At 43.2% G+C, this 16,205-nt stretch overlaps 1 protein-coding gene across 4 annotated transcripts in view; it reads right to left on the reverse strand.

Annotated features, from left to right (window-relative positions):
• The window catches only part of zgc:173742 (DNA topoisomerase I, mitochondrial), a 214,277-nt gene that overhangs the window by 107,451 nt on the left and 90,621 nt on the right, over positions 1-16,205 (reverse strand). For all 4 annotated transcript variants that reach the window (XM_051931458.1, XM_051931456.1, XM_051931457.1 and 1 more), the window contains exon 10: positions 3,362-3,483. In XM_051931458.1, coding sequence (XP_051787418.1) covers positions 3,362-3,483 — 122 coding nt within the window. The remainder of the gene's footprint in view (positions 1-3,361; positions 3,484-16,205) is intronic.

Here is a 16,205-nt window from a genome sequence, read left to right on the forward strand (position 1 = left end):
GAGCTTCATGGCAAAGGCTGTGAATACTTATGTACATGTGATTTCTCAGTTTTTTTTTATTTTTAATAAATTTGCAAAAACCTCAAGTAAACTTTTTTCACGTTGTCATTATGGGGTGTTGTGTGTAGAATTCTGAGGAAAAAAATTAATTTAATCCATTTTGGAATAAGGCTGTAACATAACAAAATGTGGAAAAAGTGATGCGCTGTGAATACTTTCCGGATGCACTGTAACAAAAGAATAAGAAAGAAATTGTTTATTAATCTTCCATCAACAATAAGACCTGTACCACTTGAACCTGATGTACCAATACCAACAGCACCTGACTGTCTTGATTATTTAGAAACTCACTCAGAGTGAGAAAGTACTTCATACAATGATGAATTTGCCCCAATGTATTCAAGCAACGAGCCACGGCCATTCACTCTGGAGGATCTTAATGATTTAGTAAGAGATCATGGCCTTCTCAAAGATGCTGCAGAGCTTGTGAGATTCTGGTTAAAAGAGAAAAATGTATTACATCCAGAAACAACTTCTCTCTTGGTACCAGAATGGACAAGAACAGTTTGCGGCATATTTCAAGAAAGACGGATCATTGGTTTACTGAACTGAGATAAGAAACTTTGCAGAAATTACAATGCAGAAGAATGGAGACTATTTATGAACTCATCTAAAAGGCCCCTAAAAGGCAGCATTTCTTCATAACAGTAAAAAGTACAGATAAATAGCTTTTGCTCATTCCGGATATTTGAAAGAAATCTAAGAGAACTTTGAAAACCTTTCAGAAAATTAACTACCACAAGCACCACTAGTTCATATGTGAGGACTTAAAAGTTCTATGCATCTTACTGGGTTAGCAGTCAGGGCATACAAAATTCTTATGTTTTTTTCTGTGACTGAGACAGCAGAGCCTAGAACTGACACAGAGTTCAGAAGGACTGGGCAACTCCGGTGGGGGCCGGGGGGGGTGGGTGGTTTTTGGGGGAGGGGGATGGATTGGGGGGGAATCTACAGCTTGGTACCAAAACATCAGACATAGCGTGGTGGATCCAATAAAGTGCTGCTACCACCGTTTTAGAAAACATGTACAACACCATCAAATCAAAAAGGAACATTAGTGTCTAAATATTTTTCATATTTCCATGGTATACTTACAGAGTATGCACATCAGGCAATTATCTGTAACCTACGTAAGATATGGGAATATTGCCACAGCATAACTGCAATTCTATGCACACTGTTTACATTTAACATAAATACTATATGATACTCACTAAATTAATTGTACCCTATGACCAAAGCACTGTAGTCTGGTTCAGTTACAGACAGAAACAGAACCCTATCATTTGCCCAATTATCTGTAATCACAGAAACCTGCTGCTTCTCCTGCAAATGCCAGGCAGACAGTGTGACTCTCGGTCTTCAAATAGATACCGCTGTTTGAAAGCATCTGGTTTTAGTGCAAGCTCCTCATCATATCAATGAACCATTATGGTTATGTATAATTCCGTAGTTTCAATAAACCACACAAATCAGATGTGGTTGCATAAAGTGCCACTCATTTTAGATGCACTTCAGTCTCTATTTTGCATAAAGTAAAGGCAACACAACTTTTGAAAAACAATTACAGGAGGCATTCACGTTTATCTTACCCTGGGTGTTAAATTGTTTCAGAGTTTTAACTGGAGCCTTGCCTTTGATAAATACAATAATTTTTAAAAGATGTAATTCTTTCTGAAGCAATCTGGGCAATTACAGGCCACAAGTACCAGTTATGGTCTTATGAAAAGTTATGATGACACTACCAGCTAAGCCTGGGTTGAAGCTGAAGATAACACATAAAGCTCACTTAAGAAAAGGGAGAAATATTTTTTTCACTAGTATTTTGAAAACATGAATTGCATCTGATCAAGAACTGGAACAGAAAACACAAAATGCTTAACATGTTGATTTAAGCACTGATCATTAAAATGTCATAAGAAAAATGTAAGAAGTAGCCTTGTTAAAACCTGGCAAAATGTTAATGATTATTATGATTAAAACAACAAGCATTGTGTCATATTATACAGTATCTCCTTACTGTATTTTATTTTAAAATTATGCACCTCTGTCTGTTTTTCATTATTCGACTGCCTATGTTTCCTAGGGCTGCTTTTGACTATTATAATCCACTCTCTTCTGTTTGTCATTAAACTGCATGATCATAAGTACGATTGTCACATTTTTACTTTGTTGTTCATTTAGTTTAACCATCTCTTTATGCACATTGTACTTTACACTCACTCACCTGTTTGCCATCATTATATTTAACAATACAACATTTTGCTTTATTTCTCCTCTTTTAATTATATAAGAAGACAGAATATGAATGTTTTTATCATAGTGTATTTTAGGTTGATTCCAAAGAATAAACCATTATTTAAGTTTGTTGTATTTTTTATTTTTATCATTTGACTTCCTTACTAGGAGTATCTCTATTAATATTTACTGATACTTCAGATATTTACTGATATTTCAGTAGCTTGACTTTATCCTCTTTTAGGTAGGCAAGATTAAGGACAGAGAACAAATGAGGAGAAAGAGACAGATTCATTAATTTGATTTACCCATATTGTTATGAAATTTTACTATTTGCAATACTGGTGATAAGACTCAGGAGAAGGAAATGTACAATTTCTGTTGAAAGTTAAAAGCTTAAAATGTTTTATTTTTCCTTGGCATGCATTGGAGGGTAACAAAAGGTAAGCCACAATGATATCCTTGATAAAACAAACACGGCACTGTAGCCTTACACAGTAAAGAGGCTCTGTGAATTATACAACTATAAAATCTCCATAGTTCTAGACAGCTATCCAATAGAATTTTATGAAATGCTATCTATTAAATTATCTTCTTTAATTCTGGGTATGTTAACTGCATAGGAGATGAATCTGAATGTCACATATGATTAAGTATGATTTAAAGTTTAAACAATGTATGGAATGTAATTTTGGCTGAACTGTATTTTACTTTTTTAATGTGATCAATAACCTCAATAAAAGCAAAAAATATATTACTCAGACTTGAAGTATGCACTGGAACAATAAAAAATTGACTTGTAGAACAACATTAAATGAAAGGCACTACTCTAAATAGGCATATTTGAGATTAAAAATGATTTCAGTATTATAGACAGCATTATGAAACCCCTTCTGCCCTACCACAACAATGTAACTTTCTAAATGGATATACTCATATACTATACATTCAAACTTGCTCTAGAGCCACACAATTTTCAAAACAAGTCTTTTTAATAATCTAATAACTAGTGCAATTATGTGCTCTGTTTACATTGTAGCCATCATGACAAACATGCACTTGCCTTCCTCCAGTCGTTGAAAAAATTACACCTGAAGATCTCTTTTGTTGTATATTCATGATTTAGCATATGGGCAAAGAAACCAGCGACTTCTTCTGCTTCTAGACTTAATGCCACTGGTTGGCCTGGTAAAGAAAAAGGATAAGCATTACTTAGAAATTCTTGACAGTAATAAACTTTAACAAACATTTGACTTCAGCAAGATTTCATATTTCCAACTCTCAGACACTGCCTCCAGAAATTCAATCAGTGAAGTCTCAAAGTGACATTGTGAACACAAAATATACTGTATTTGAGTTGGTTTCTTTGTCCTTCCTTTTTTAAAGAGATTGTCTTTCATGATCAAAGCAGAAAAATACCAACTCTAAAATACAAAAATATTCATTATAATCCAGGCAAAAGTTTTTAATTAAATAGAATAGAGAATGTGCTCAATATTAAAATATGACATGACCAAACCTTCAACAGCTGTTTGATATAGCACATACCTTTTCAGCAGCTGACCATTCAGAGTTTTTGCTATCTCTGAAAGGGATCTCTCTTTGTCATACTAGTCTCTGCTCGTAAAAGCAATATAAACTCTGACCATTTCATATTACAACTCAGAACCAAACAGAACTGTCCATTATTGACAGTGCTGTTTGCAATCCCTACTGAAGCCCATCTGTCTTCAAAAACAGTCGAAGATAAAATCAATTTGATTCATTTCACAGAATCTCTGACTCACTTTTTCCAGCAAACTGTCTTGTATGTCATGCTAGTCTAGATCACCTTTCATTGTCTCAAAAAATTCATAAACCTTGGAGTTTAAATCACAATAAAATTTAAAGAAATTCAAATTCCATTTTCTATAAAAAGATATATTTTTTCTCTTTTGGAGTATCCCTATATTTACAGCATTAGGAACTCCTTTTTAGAAAGCTAGATTCAGTTGTAGTTTTGGTAATTTGAAACACAAAGTGCAACTACTAAGCATGCATTTCTGCAAAGATATAGAGCAGAGGGTGGCATGCCAATTACAAACTTTCAGGTTTATTGCTGGGTCCAAATTCTGTTACTTTGAGACTATGGAAGGAATCAGACAGTTAACAGAACAGTATGTACTTTGTTAGTTGACTTTTTCAAATTTCTCTCTGTGTACTTTGCTCAGTGGTATAGTAATGAATAACCATTGGCAATTAACTGGAAATCTAGTAATGTATAACTCACCTAAAATATGGGACCAATGTAGAAAACACTTTAAAGCAGAGACAGATAATTGTATATTCCAGCCTTTAGCAGGATTAAGTTCTTGGCTGTCATTTGGTATCCAGACCTTTAGAGACTTTTGTATTGGCAAAGTGTTTATGTCATTTGAACAAATTACTATTGAAAAGTAAACTTCTAATTGTGCAACTTCTTTTTCTATGCACAACTTGCCAAAATGAACCTACCCAATTTCTCTATTTTTCATCAGTAGCTATGTCTAAATATATACTAGCTAGTAATGATTAAAATGTTGGCAGTATTTCTAGATTCAATCGACTAATTTCAAAGTGCATATCCTTAGAAACTTTTAGGCAAGGATGGGAAAGGGACCTCTCAATTAATGGAATTCAGCCAATCACAACATACATTCTTTTCAGGCTATGCAAAGCATGGCACAATTCTTCTTCTTCTTAGAGGCCTAGGAGTAGAATATGATGTGGCAAAAGAGGAATAGGAATCAACACCTTTGAAGAGAGGGAGTAAATGATTACACACTAGAAAGCCAAATAGGAGGACAAAACCAATTCATATGCAAAAATGTCACTGGGCTTCACAGGGGCATAAGGGACAGCCCAGATCCCTCCTAAGTCCAATTAAGGGTAGATTACAGGGAATAAAATATTACTTGTGGACAAACATAAATTTTGTAAACTGATTGGTATTTCTTGACAAATATGTGACTTTTTTTAAAAACTGTGTTCCAGCATATACGAGAGAATAATGCAAGGTCCTGGGACCACTGACAGATGAAAGGTAGGTGCTAATGGGAATCCAGCCTCTGTGTCCAGCCACTATTCAAGTAGTGGATGTGGGAGTAATGGAGCTTAAAAGATCCACATCAAATAAAAGCTAAAATGGTCTTATAACACAGAGGAAGTATATAAGAATGTGTAGAGCAGACTCTCTTTTCTTAGGAGAATGTGTTCCTTTAATGCAGTTAGTGACATCCTTTACTTGTTCTACTTTGGGGAAAATCAGTGCGATTTTCTATGTTGTGATGCACTGGGCCTATTATTCCCTAGATTTAGGAGGGTGTCATAGGCATAAAGTGAAGCGTTATGATAAATATTATGTAATGTAATAGGAGTAAGTAATTTAGTTATATTAATGGCCTTAGCCAATGGCTCTAATGATGCATTAAATAGGGGAGAAAAAGGACAGCCCCGTCTGGAACCCTTCTTAAAAAGGAAAAATAAAAAGATATCTCTGGCAGCGAAACACCACCCTCACCTTTGTCTCAAACCAATGTGGACTATTTAACGGCAGGTATTTTTTTTTTTTCCTTGAAAGCACCATTAGTGGAAGAATTGCACTAATAAAATTGAGGTGGAGAGCTACATTCATTTTAATATTAGCCAATCTCATCGTATCGACTCTAATAGACTCTCTGGGTATAGGTATTTACACTATTTAATGTAGCTAAGGGGATTTAAGAAGGAAAGGAGCAAACGTTCCAAGGCAAATTTAAAGGTAAGAGATTATTTTCACCAGTTTATCTTATAACCTGAAATATATTCATATAATTTAAGAATGTGTGGGAGATCACTTGTAGCATTTCCCAAGAAGAGTAGAAGATCATCTGCATACAGACATTTTATATGGTAAGAGACACATTGAGGCAGAGGTAACTAACTGATGAGCTCTCAAGGCAATCGATAATAGCTTGAAGGAGAAACTAAAGAGCAACAGAGAAAGTGCATTCCTGTCTAGTACCTTTAAAAATTAAGAAAGGGAAAGATATTAGAATTAGTGAGAACCCATGTCATAGAAGGTGGATATAAGGTGTTGTAGGTGCTAAAAAAAAAACAAGTACATGACTTGTCACAGAAATGCCCAGGTCATTTGGTCAAAGGCTTTTCCTGCCTCTGGAGCCAAACGCGCAGCTGAATGGGACAGAGATGGGATAACGTCTAATACACACAGAAGGCATTGGATATTGCTTGCTGCCTAATAAAACCAGTCTGATCTGGATGAAGCAGTGTGTAACAAAAAAAGACTAGTTGCTTTACTAATAGCTTGGCTGACAGTTTCACACTTATGTTCATCAGAGAAATTGGGCAGTAGTTTGCACACTCCTCTGGGTCTTACGTCGAAATACCTAATGACGCCTTTAATAGACAACCAGAAATAAGCGGGGTCACTGACAGAATTAGAGCTAATAATTGAAAAAAAGTTTGTTATAAAAATCTGCACTCTTTAGCAGAGAAGTATTACAAAGCTCCATCTTGCGGCACATTTGGGGAATAAAACCAGATGCATGCAAAAGATAACACTGCATTGATCTGCTAAGGAGACCACACCTAAGCTCATGTGAGAATAAGCAGATGCCAGAGGCTGAGAGACAAAAATAAATTCCAGCCTAGACTTGTGTAAAAATGCGGGTAGAAATAATAACACCTTAGCAGAAAGATTAAGCAGGTGAAATGAATCAGTCAGGTTCAAGTTAGGAGTTAGCATGCAAAGAGAACAACTCGAGTGGGACACATGCTGATGAAGAGAAACTGGAGGGCTATCAATAAAGGGATTTATGTATGTGTTTACATTCATACCTAGAACAGTTTCACTGTACATGTATCTGATTTGTTATATTCTAAAAGAAGTTAGCTTGATATGGTGTGGGACCATATATTGAGCAAAATTCAATTCTCACCCCACCACCCCCAATTCTGTTAACATGCAGCAGAATCTACTAAAGTCATCAGAACCAGAGTCCGAAATTTTAAGCTGTAAATTGCTTCATTCCAAGACAGCCACACCATGTTTCCTGCAGGCAGCAGATGCACATTGAAATACCTGTTACACATCCATATCTGAACTTTTATGCCGAAGAAAGTCCAAAACGACAGCTCTTTTCACATTTGAACTTAGACCCCAAACATTCCAAGAAGCAGTTGTTAAATTAGCCTTTATACAGGATATAATGTAGAAGATAATTAAATAAAAGCAACATTGTTTCAGCTTAAAGGTGAATCACGTACTCAAGGACATTAGTGGAAATTAAGGGGAAGGGATGAATTAGAGGGGAAAAAAATATTTAGAAAGCCTAAATGGACAAAAATTTTGGATGGCGCTTTCCCTCGCCCGGACACGGGTCACTGAGGCTCCCCTCTGGAGCCAGGCCTCAGAGGCAACGTGGGTCCTCCTTTCCATGGGCTCACCACCTGTAGGAGGGGCCAAGGAGGTTGGCTGCAGTGTGAGTTGGGTGGTGGCCGAAGGCAGAGACCTTGGCAGTCCGATCCTTGGCTACAGAAGCTGGCTCTTGGGACGTGGAATGTCACCTCTCTGAAGGGGAAGGAGCCTGAGCTAGTGAGCGAGGTTGAGAGGTTCTGGATAGATATAGTCGGGCTCACCTTGACGCACAGCATGGACTCTGGAACCAATCTCCTTGAGAGGGGCTGAACTCTCCATCACTCTGGAGTTAGCCCCGGTGAGAGGCACAGAGTGGGTGTGGGCATACTTATGGCGCCCTGACTTGGAGTCTGCTCATTGGGGTTTACCACAGTAGACGAGAGGGTAGCTTCCTTCCGCCTTCAGGTGGGGGGGGACAGGTCTTAACTGTTGCTTGCGCATATGCGCCGAACAGCAGTCTCGAGTACCCACCATTTTTGAAGTCCGTGGAGGGGGTGCTTAAGGACACACCTGCTGGGGACTCCCTCGTTCTGCTGGGAGACTTCAATGCTCACGTGGGCAATGACAGTGAGACCTGAAAGGGCGTGATTGGGAGGAATGCCCCCAAACCCCCCCCCCCCCCCGATCTGAACCCGAGTGGTGTTTTGTTATTGGACTTATGTGCTCGTCACAGATTGTCCATAACGAACACCATGTTCAGGCATAGGGGTATCCATATGTGCACCTGGCACCAGGACGCCCTAGGCCACAGTTCGATGATTGACTTTGCGGTTGTGTCGTCAGACTTGCAGCCACATGTCTTAGACACTCTGGCGAAGAGAGGGGTGGAGCTGTCAATTGATCACCACCTGGTGGTGAGTTGGCTTCAATGGTGGGAGAGGATGCCGGTCAGGCCTGGTAGGCCCAAATGTATTGCGAGGGTCTGCTGGGAACATCTCGCAGAGTCCCCTGTCAGAATTAGCTTCAACTCCCACCTCCGGCATAAAGTTGACCACGTACCGAGGGAGGTGGGGGACATTAAGTCCAAATGGGATATGTTCAGTGCCTCTATTGTTGAGGCAGTTGAACAGAGCTGTGGCCATAAGGTGGTTGGTGCCTGTCATGGCGGGAATCTGAACCTGTTGGAGGACACCGGCAGTGAGGAATGCCGTCAAGCTGAAGAAGGAGTCCTACAGGGGGGAGTACTTCGAAGACCTCCTCAATCCCACTAACATGCTTTCCAATGAGGAAGCAGAGCCTGGGACTCTGAGTTGGGCTCTCCCATCTCTGGGACAGAGGTCACCAAGGTGGTCAAAAAACTCCTTGGTGGCAGGGCCACAGGGGTGGATGAGATATGCCTGGAGTTCCTCAAGGCTCTGGATGTTGTAGGACTGTCTTGGAGGACACACCTCTGCAACATCGCATGGACATTGGGGACAGTGCCTCTGGATTGGCAGACCAGGGTGGTGGTCCCCCTCTTAAAGAAGGGGGACAGGAGGGTATGTTCCAACTACAGAGGGATCACACTTCTCAGCCTCCCTGGAAAAGTCTATTCGGGGGTCTTGGAGAGGAGGGTTCGTCAGATAGTCAAACCTCGGATTCAAGAGGAACAGTGTGTTTTCGTCCTGGTCGCGGAACAGTGGGCTAGCCCTACGCCCTTGGCAGGGTCCTGGAGGGTGCATGGGAGCTTGCCCAACCAGTCTACATATGTTTTGTGGACTTGGAAAAGGCGTTCAACCATGTCCCTCAGAGAATCCTGTGGGGGAGTGATCCGGGAGTATGGGGTACCGGACCTCCTGATAAGGGCTGTTCGGTCCCTGTACAACCGGTGTCAGAGCTTGGTCCACATTGCCGGTAGTAAGTCGGACCCAATTCCAGTGAGAGTTGGACTCCACCAGGGCTGCACTTTGTCACCGATTCTGTTCATAACTTTTATGGACAAAATTTCTACGCGCAGCCAGGGCGTTGAGGGGGGTCTGCTTTGGTAGGCTCAGGATTGGGTCACTACTTTTTGCAGATGATGTTATTCTGTTTGCTTTATTAGGCCGTGATCTTCAACTCTTATTGGATCGGTTCGTAGCAGAGTGTGAAACCGGCTGGGATGGGAATCGGCACCTCTAAATCCGAGACCTGGTCCTCAGCCAGAAAAGGGTGGAGTGACCTCTCAGGGTTGGGAGCAAGATCCTGCCCCAAGCGGAGGAGTTCCAGTATCTTGGGGTCTTGTTCACGAGTGACGGAAGAATGGAGCAGGCTCTGCAGAGGTCTCTCATGGCAAAAAAGGAGCTAAGCCATCTACACTCCTACCCTCACCTATGGTCATGAGCTGTGGGTAGTGATGGAAAGAACAAGATCGCGAATACAAGCGGCTGAAATGAGTTTCCTCCGCATGGTGTCTGGGCTTTCCCTTAAAGATAGGGTGAGAAGCTTCAAGTACAACCACTACTCCTCCGCATTGAGAGGAGTCAGATGAGGTGGCTCGAGCATCTGATCAGGATGCCTCCTGGACGCCTCCCTGGTGAGGTGTTCCAGGCATGTTTAACCAGGAAGAGGCCCCGGGGAAGACCCAGGACATACTGGAGGAACTATGTCTCTCGGTTGCCCAGGGAACACCTCGGGATTTCCCTGGAAGAGCTAGTAGAAGTGGCCGGGGAGAGGGAATTCTGGGCATCTCTGCTCAACCTGCTGCCCCTGCAACCCAATCTCCGATAAGCTGAAGAGGATGGATGGAAAAATTATATATACAGAGACATGATCATCTTGGAGAGACACTTTGACGTCACGAGAGACTAGACATTACAACCTTACGAAGCACGTCACGCCCTACTTACAAACAAATTTAAAACAAGTTCATAGACCCATTGGGATTAATAAAGTATCTATCTATCTATCTAGACATCTAACCTCGGAGTTATTGGAATGCTTTTGGCAGACACACTTCATGTGCTCCCAGCTCTTAAAAATGTTATACAGTACGTTCTAGATGGCACATGAACGACTAAGCAAAGAAAGAGCAGTGCGTCAAAGAGACACGAAAGCACTGGAGAGAAAAGAAGGCAAAAAAGGATGCACAAGAGAACAATAATAATCTATGTGCAAATTCAGAAAATAAGTAATAATCAGCCTAGGCGTCCAGCAAGAGAGACTTTAACGTCCCGTAAGATAAAGCAGTGAGACCAAAGGACAGCTGCTGTACAGGCTTTGAAATGATCAATGCGCAGCGCGAGAAGCAGAACACATAGCACGGCATGAGGTGCAGTAAGCAAGCAGGTGATCCGTCTGCATCTCCAAAGCATGCATTCAGCCACCCCCTTCATAACATGAGAAATAAAATATATATAAATGATATATAAAACTGCTCAAAAAAATTAACAGAACACTTTGAAAACACACAGTCTGAGGTGCAACCTGGCGGTGTTGAATGGACTGGAACAATGTCCCAGAGGTGTTCTATTGGATTTAGGTCAAGCAAGTGTGGGGGCCAGTCAATGGTATCAATTCCTTCATCCTCCAAAAACTGCCTGCATACTCTCGCCACATGAGGCCAGGCAGTGTCATGCACCAGGAGGAACCCAGGACCCACTGAACCAGCATAGGGTCCGACAGTGGGTCCAAGGATTTCATCCAGATACCTAATAGCAGTCAAGGTGCCATTGTCTAGCCTGTAGAGGTCTGCGCGTCCCTCCATGGATATTCCTCCCCAGACAATCACTGACCCACCACCAAACCGGTCATGCTGAACGATGTTACAGGCAGCATAACGTTCTCAATGGCTTCTACTGACCCTTTCACGTCTGTCACGTGTTCAGGGTGAACCCGCTCTCATCTGTGAAAAGCACAGGGCGCCAGTGTTGGACCTGCCAATTCTGGTATTCTATGGCAAACGCCAACTGAGCTCCATTGTGCTGGGCAGTGAGCACAAGGCCCACTAGAGGACGTTGGGACCGCAGGCCACCCTCATGAAGTCTGTGTCTGACTGCTTGGTCAGAGACATTCACATCAGTGGCCTGCTGGAGGTCATTTTGTAGGGCTCTGGCAGTGCTCATCCTGTTCCTCCTTGCCCAAAGAAGAAGACACCAGTCCTGCTGATGGGTTAAGGACCTTCTAAGGCCCTGTCCAGCTCTCCTAGAGTAACTGCCTGTCACCTGGAATCTCCTCCATGCCTTTGAGACTGTGCTGGACACATAGAAAACCTTCTGGCAATGGCACGTATTAATGTGCCATCCTGAAGAAGTTGGACTACCTGTGCAACCTCTGTAGGGTCACCTCATGCTACCAAGTAGTGACACAGACCGTAGCCAAATGCAAAAACTAGTGAAAAAACAGTCAGAAAGGATGGAGGGAAAAATGTCAGTGGCCTCCACCTGTTAAACCATTCCTGTTTTGGAGATCGTTTCATTGTTGCCCCTCTAAAGCACCTGTTAATTTCATTAACACCAAAGCAGATGAAACTGATTAACAACACCCTCAGCTACTTAACTGACCAGATCAATATCCCAGAAGGCTCCACACATTCCGGGGAAAGGTATTGAAGGGTCTCTGATGGCTCGCCCGGAACGTACATAGAAGGGGCGTCCCGGCCGGGTATAGGACCCGTCCGTCCACTACCGTGCCCCTCTCCCAGATGAGCCTTGTGAGGCTCATCGACCTGTCCCGCGAGGGTCAGTCCTCTTTTGGTTAGGGAATCAGTGTCCACTTCTCCACGGCTTTGCCCTGTGGAAATATAATAAACAGATCTGGGGGTGTTGCCCCTACGTCCTTGCCATTCGGACGTCCTCTCTGGACAACACCTCCAGATGTGGCCACAGCGGCCGCAATTATAACATAACCGATTCTCCCCTGTTTGACCCTTGCGGGAGCGGAAGCAGATAGGAAACTCCCGCCCCTCCTTTTGATCAGTTGAGGGCTTATGGCGTCTTCGTCCCTCTGCAATATAACCGTCCGTTTTTTTCTCTTCAACGGGCTCTTGTTGCACTTTTTCCGGAGTTCCTGTCTTTTTTTTCCGGCTCCTTCTTTGTCCCTGAGGTGTAGTAGTGGTCTGAGTCCCTTTTTGGGACGAAGAGGGACCCCTCACCGTCTGCACCCCTCTAGACGCCCGCGAAACCATCACCGGCAGCTGGGTTAAGGTGGTTTGACAGCTGACATCTTTCAGCTGTGTCTCAGTACACTCTCCTGCTGCGCTATCGGTCACTGTGGCAACGTCTTGTGTAGGGGGCGGGCCGGCCTGGCAAGCCGCATCAATCAGGACGGCAGTCTCTGTGCTCCACTCCCCCCCCCCCCTTCTTTCACAGCACAGGCTTCACTCACTTGCACTGCGCTGTCCTGCAGGCTGGAGGATGATGCACCGCGTCTGGGGAGCCATTCATTAATTGTTTCCAATGGTGTGCCAAGCTTCTTGTCCAGACCTCCCTTCACCTCCTGCAGAACCTAAAAGATCTGGGCCAGAGACTGCAGAGGTAGGAGAACCGCCTCTACCTCGCGTGCAGCCCAGGAGAAGTCAATTTTATTGGCCAGCGACAGGCTTGAACTCACCTCGTCTTGCGCCGACTGTGAATCTCAGAGGCCTTGTGCTTTCTTTACAGGCGCCTCCAGGACGTCTTCGGGAGAGGGTTGGAGGTTTGTTGCTCCCGTCTGCATCTCACTATCGACGAGCAGCTGACACATTTCCCCACACCCCTTACCTGTCACAGGGAGTGGTTCCTGTTTCTTTGCCGGGACTACCTTACCAGGTACGTCTTCCAGGCCCTCATCTCTCGAGCATTGTCCGGAGTTGAATAGGGTCCCCAGGTCAGCATCGCTCCCCTCGGAGCTCGTCTCACCGTTGCGCCACAGACAGACATCTCGCGGCCATGGACAGATATTCAGCTCTTTTGTACCTAGGAGACAGGCATACGGAACAAATGCATACCTTACCCCGGCCAGATCATCTCCGGGTCCGTCGCCGACCTCTCTCTGGGTCTCATTGCTTTTAACAGCATGGCCGTGTCTGGTCGCCGGCTTTCAAGCCCGCCCGGGCATCTTTTTCCCCATTTAATAAGGTATTCCTATGGGCATCTTTCTTGCGGCTCTTTGCCGCTCGTGCAGGCACGTGCCTCGCGCATCCGGGTTGCCTCGGGAGTGCGCTCTGCGCTTGCAATGTGCTCTCTGCTTCGGGAGCGTACTCTTGCACTGAGCTGTGTCCGTTCACCCGCGGCTATGTCAGGTGTGCGCTACTCGCACTTGTTGTGCCGCACACGTGCCTCGCTTCGCTGTGTGTAGCAGCGCGCTGCTATGCCGGGTCTCCACACAATATTTTTGTACAGGTCCCGGTCCAAATGGACGGACCGGAATCCTGCCGACTACGCCAGTGTGAATAAGTCGCTATATAAGCATCCGACCCAGCACAGACTCACACTGAGGCACGTATAAATTGAACACAACTCTATTTTTTTCTCTTCAGCCGTGGGCCACGTCTTCCCCGTGTCCCACAGGCCCAACACAGTCCCACAAGCACTTAACACAACACAAATCTTTTTCTTCACCTGTGGGGCACGTCTTCCCCGTGAACCCCCCAGGTATAACACAGTCCCAAAGTACCTCTTTCTCAAGACAGCAATCCTTCCACTGGCACCACCATTCCGCTCAAGCACCTCGTCCTATTCCTCCCAATTCTGGCCCTGAGTGGTGGTTGCTGGCTTCTTTTATGGCCCTCCCGGGAGTGCTCTTGGTGCTTGCTCACCTGTTCCCAATTGCATTCCCATGTGGGGTCCATGATTAGACCAGCTGGGTTTAACTATCTCTGCCTCGCCCCCTGGCGGCCATCCCAGGTCCCCACAGGGTTGGGAAGACCTCCATCTCCCATGAAAAATACATACATATATATATACATATATACACACACATACACACATATATACATATATACACACACACATATATATACATATATATATATATATATACACACATATACACATATATATCTATAATAATAAAAGGCAAAGCCCTCACTGACTGACTGACTGACTCACTGACTGACTGACTCACTCATCACTAATTCTCCAACTCCCGTGTAGGTGGAAGGCTGAAATTTGGCAGGCTCATTCCTTACAGCTTACTTACAAAAGTTAGGCAGGTTTCATTTTGAAATTCAAAGCGTAATGGTCATAACTGGAACATATTTTTTGTCCATACACTGTAATGGAGGAGGCGGAGTCACGTATCGCGTCATCACGCCTCCTACGTAATCACGTGAACTAAAAACAAGGAAGACATTTACAGCACGAGTCACACGCGGGAACGAAGGTAAATGACGTTAATTTTTGACTGTCTTTTAATACTGTGTGAGCATACATATTAACACATGTGCAATTAAACGTGTGCATTTACGGGGTGATTTCTCAGGCTTAAAAGCTCACCTTTTATCAAACGCGGGAAGAAAGGTAACTGACGTTGTTCACTGTCTTTTAATACTGTGTAACCATACATATTAACACATGTCCAATTAAACGTGTGCATTTACGGGGTGATTTCTCAGGTTTAAAAGCTCGCCTTTTACTAAAAAGGTAAATGCAAAACTATTTTCAATCAGTTTATTGAAACGCTCCCGTTAAGGATTGCAATAACATATTCGCGAGATAAAAGAACGAAGTAGGGGGAAATGGAGGAACAGCCGCAAACAGCGAAGAGCAAAAAATTAATTAAACAATTGAGAACGGAGCGAGTTAAGCATACAAGCATGTTCATAAGGGAAACAAAGCACGGTGTAAAACGTAATTTTAAATTAAGTTTATAGAAACGCTCCCGCTGCGGATTGCAATAACATATTCGCGAGATAAAAGATTAATGAGAAGACACGAGGTATAAACGAAGCACACGCCGTGGCGCAACGTTAGGGGCAACAGTTTCAACCATTCTATGATCTGCTTCTCGCAACTGAAAGACGGCACATGGCGGATGTTAGCCGACTTGCTGACCGCAACGTTAGGGGCTTCAACTATGGCGCTGACGCAACATCTCAGTGCCAACACTTTGCAGACTGTACTTAAAAGACACGCCCTCCTCACTGGACAGTTAAAAACACCAATCAAACTAACGATGACATCAAGTATTACCCAATCAAAAGTAGGAAAGGAGGCATCTTCATAAAATGCGTGTGGGATGATTTGCATGAGACGCTGCTTTAAAAAAAAAATGATAAAAAAAATACGGGATAAATTCCGTCCAGTATTGATTCAAAACGGGACGCGCAATTTCATTCTCAAACGCGGCACGATTCCATATTTTAAAGGACGGGTGGCAACCCTACAGTGCCAGGTAACCACCCATACAATCAGATTGTGATTCAGACTAGGAATGCAATGAATGTAATTACCCCGATCTACATACAAGGCGAAAGTCTTGTACACCATACAACATACAACATACAACATAAAAGAGCTTATGAAGCCTTGAACCGAAAAAAGCAAGATCTCAGAGATCGTAAAAAAAATAAAGGAGGTAATGTCGTTTTACT

This window comes from Erpetoichthys calabaricus, chromosome 9 (assembly GCF_900747795.2).
Source record: "Erpetoichthys calabaricus chromosome 9, fErpCal1.3, whole genome shotgun sequence".
NCBI classification, from domain to species: domain Eukaryota; kingdom Metazoa; phylum Chordata; class Cladistia; order Polypteriformes; family Polypteridae; genus Erpetoichthys; species Erpetoichthys calabaricus.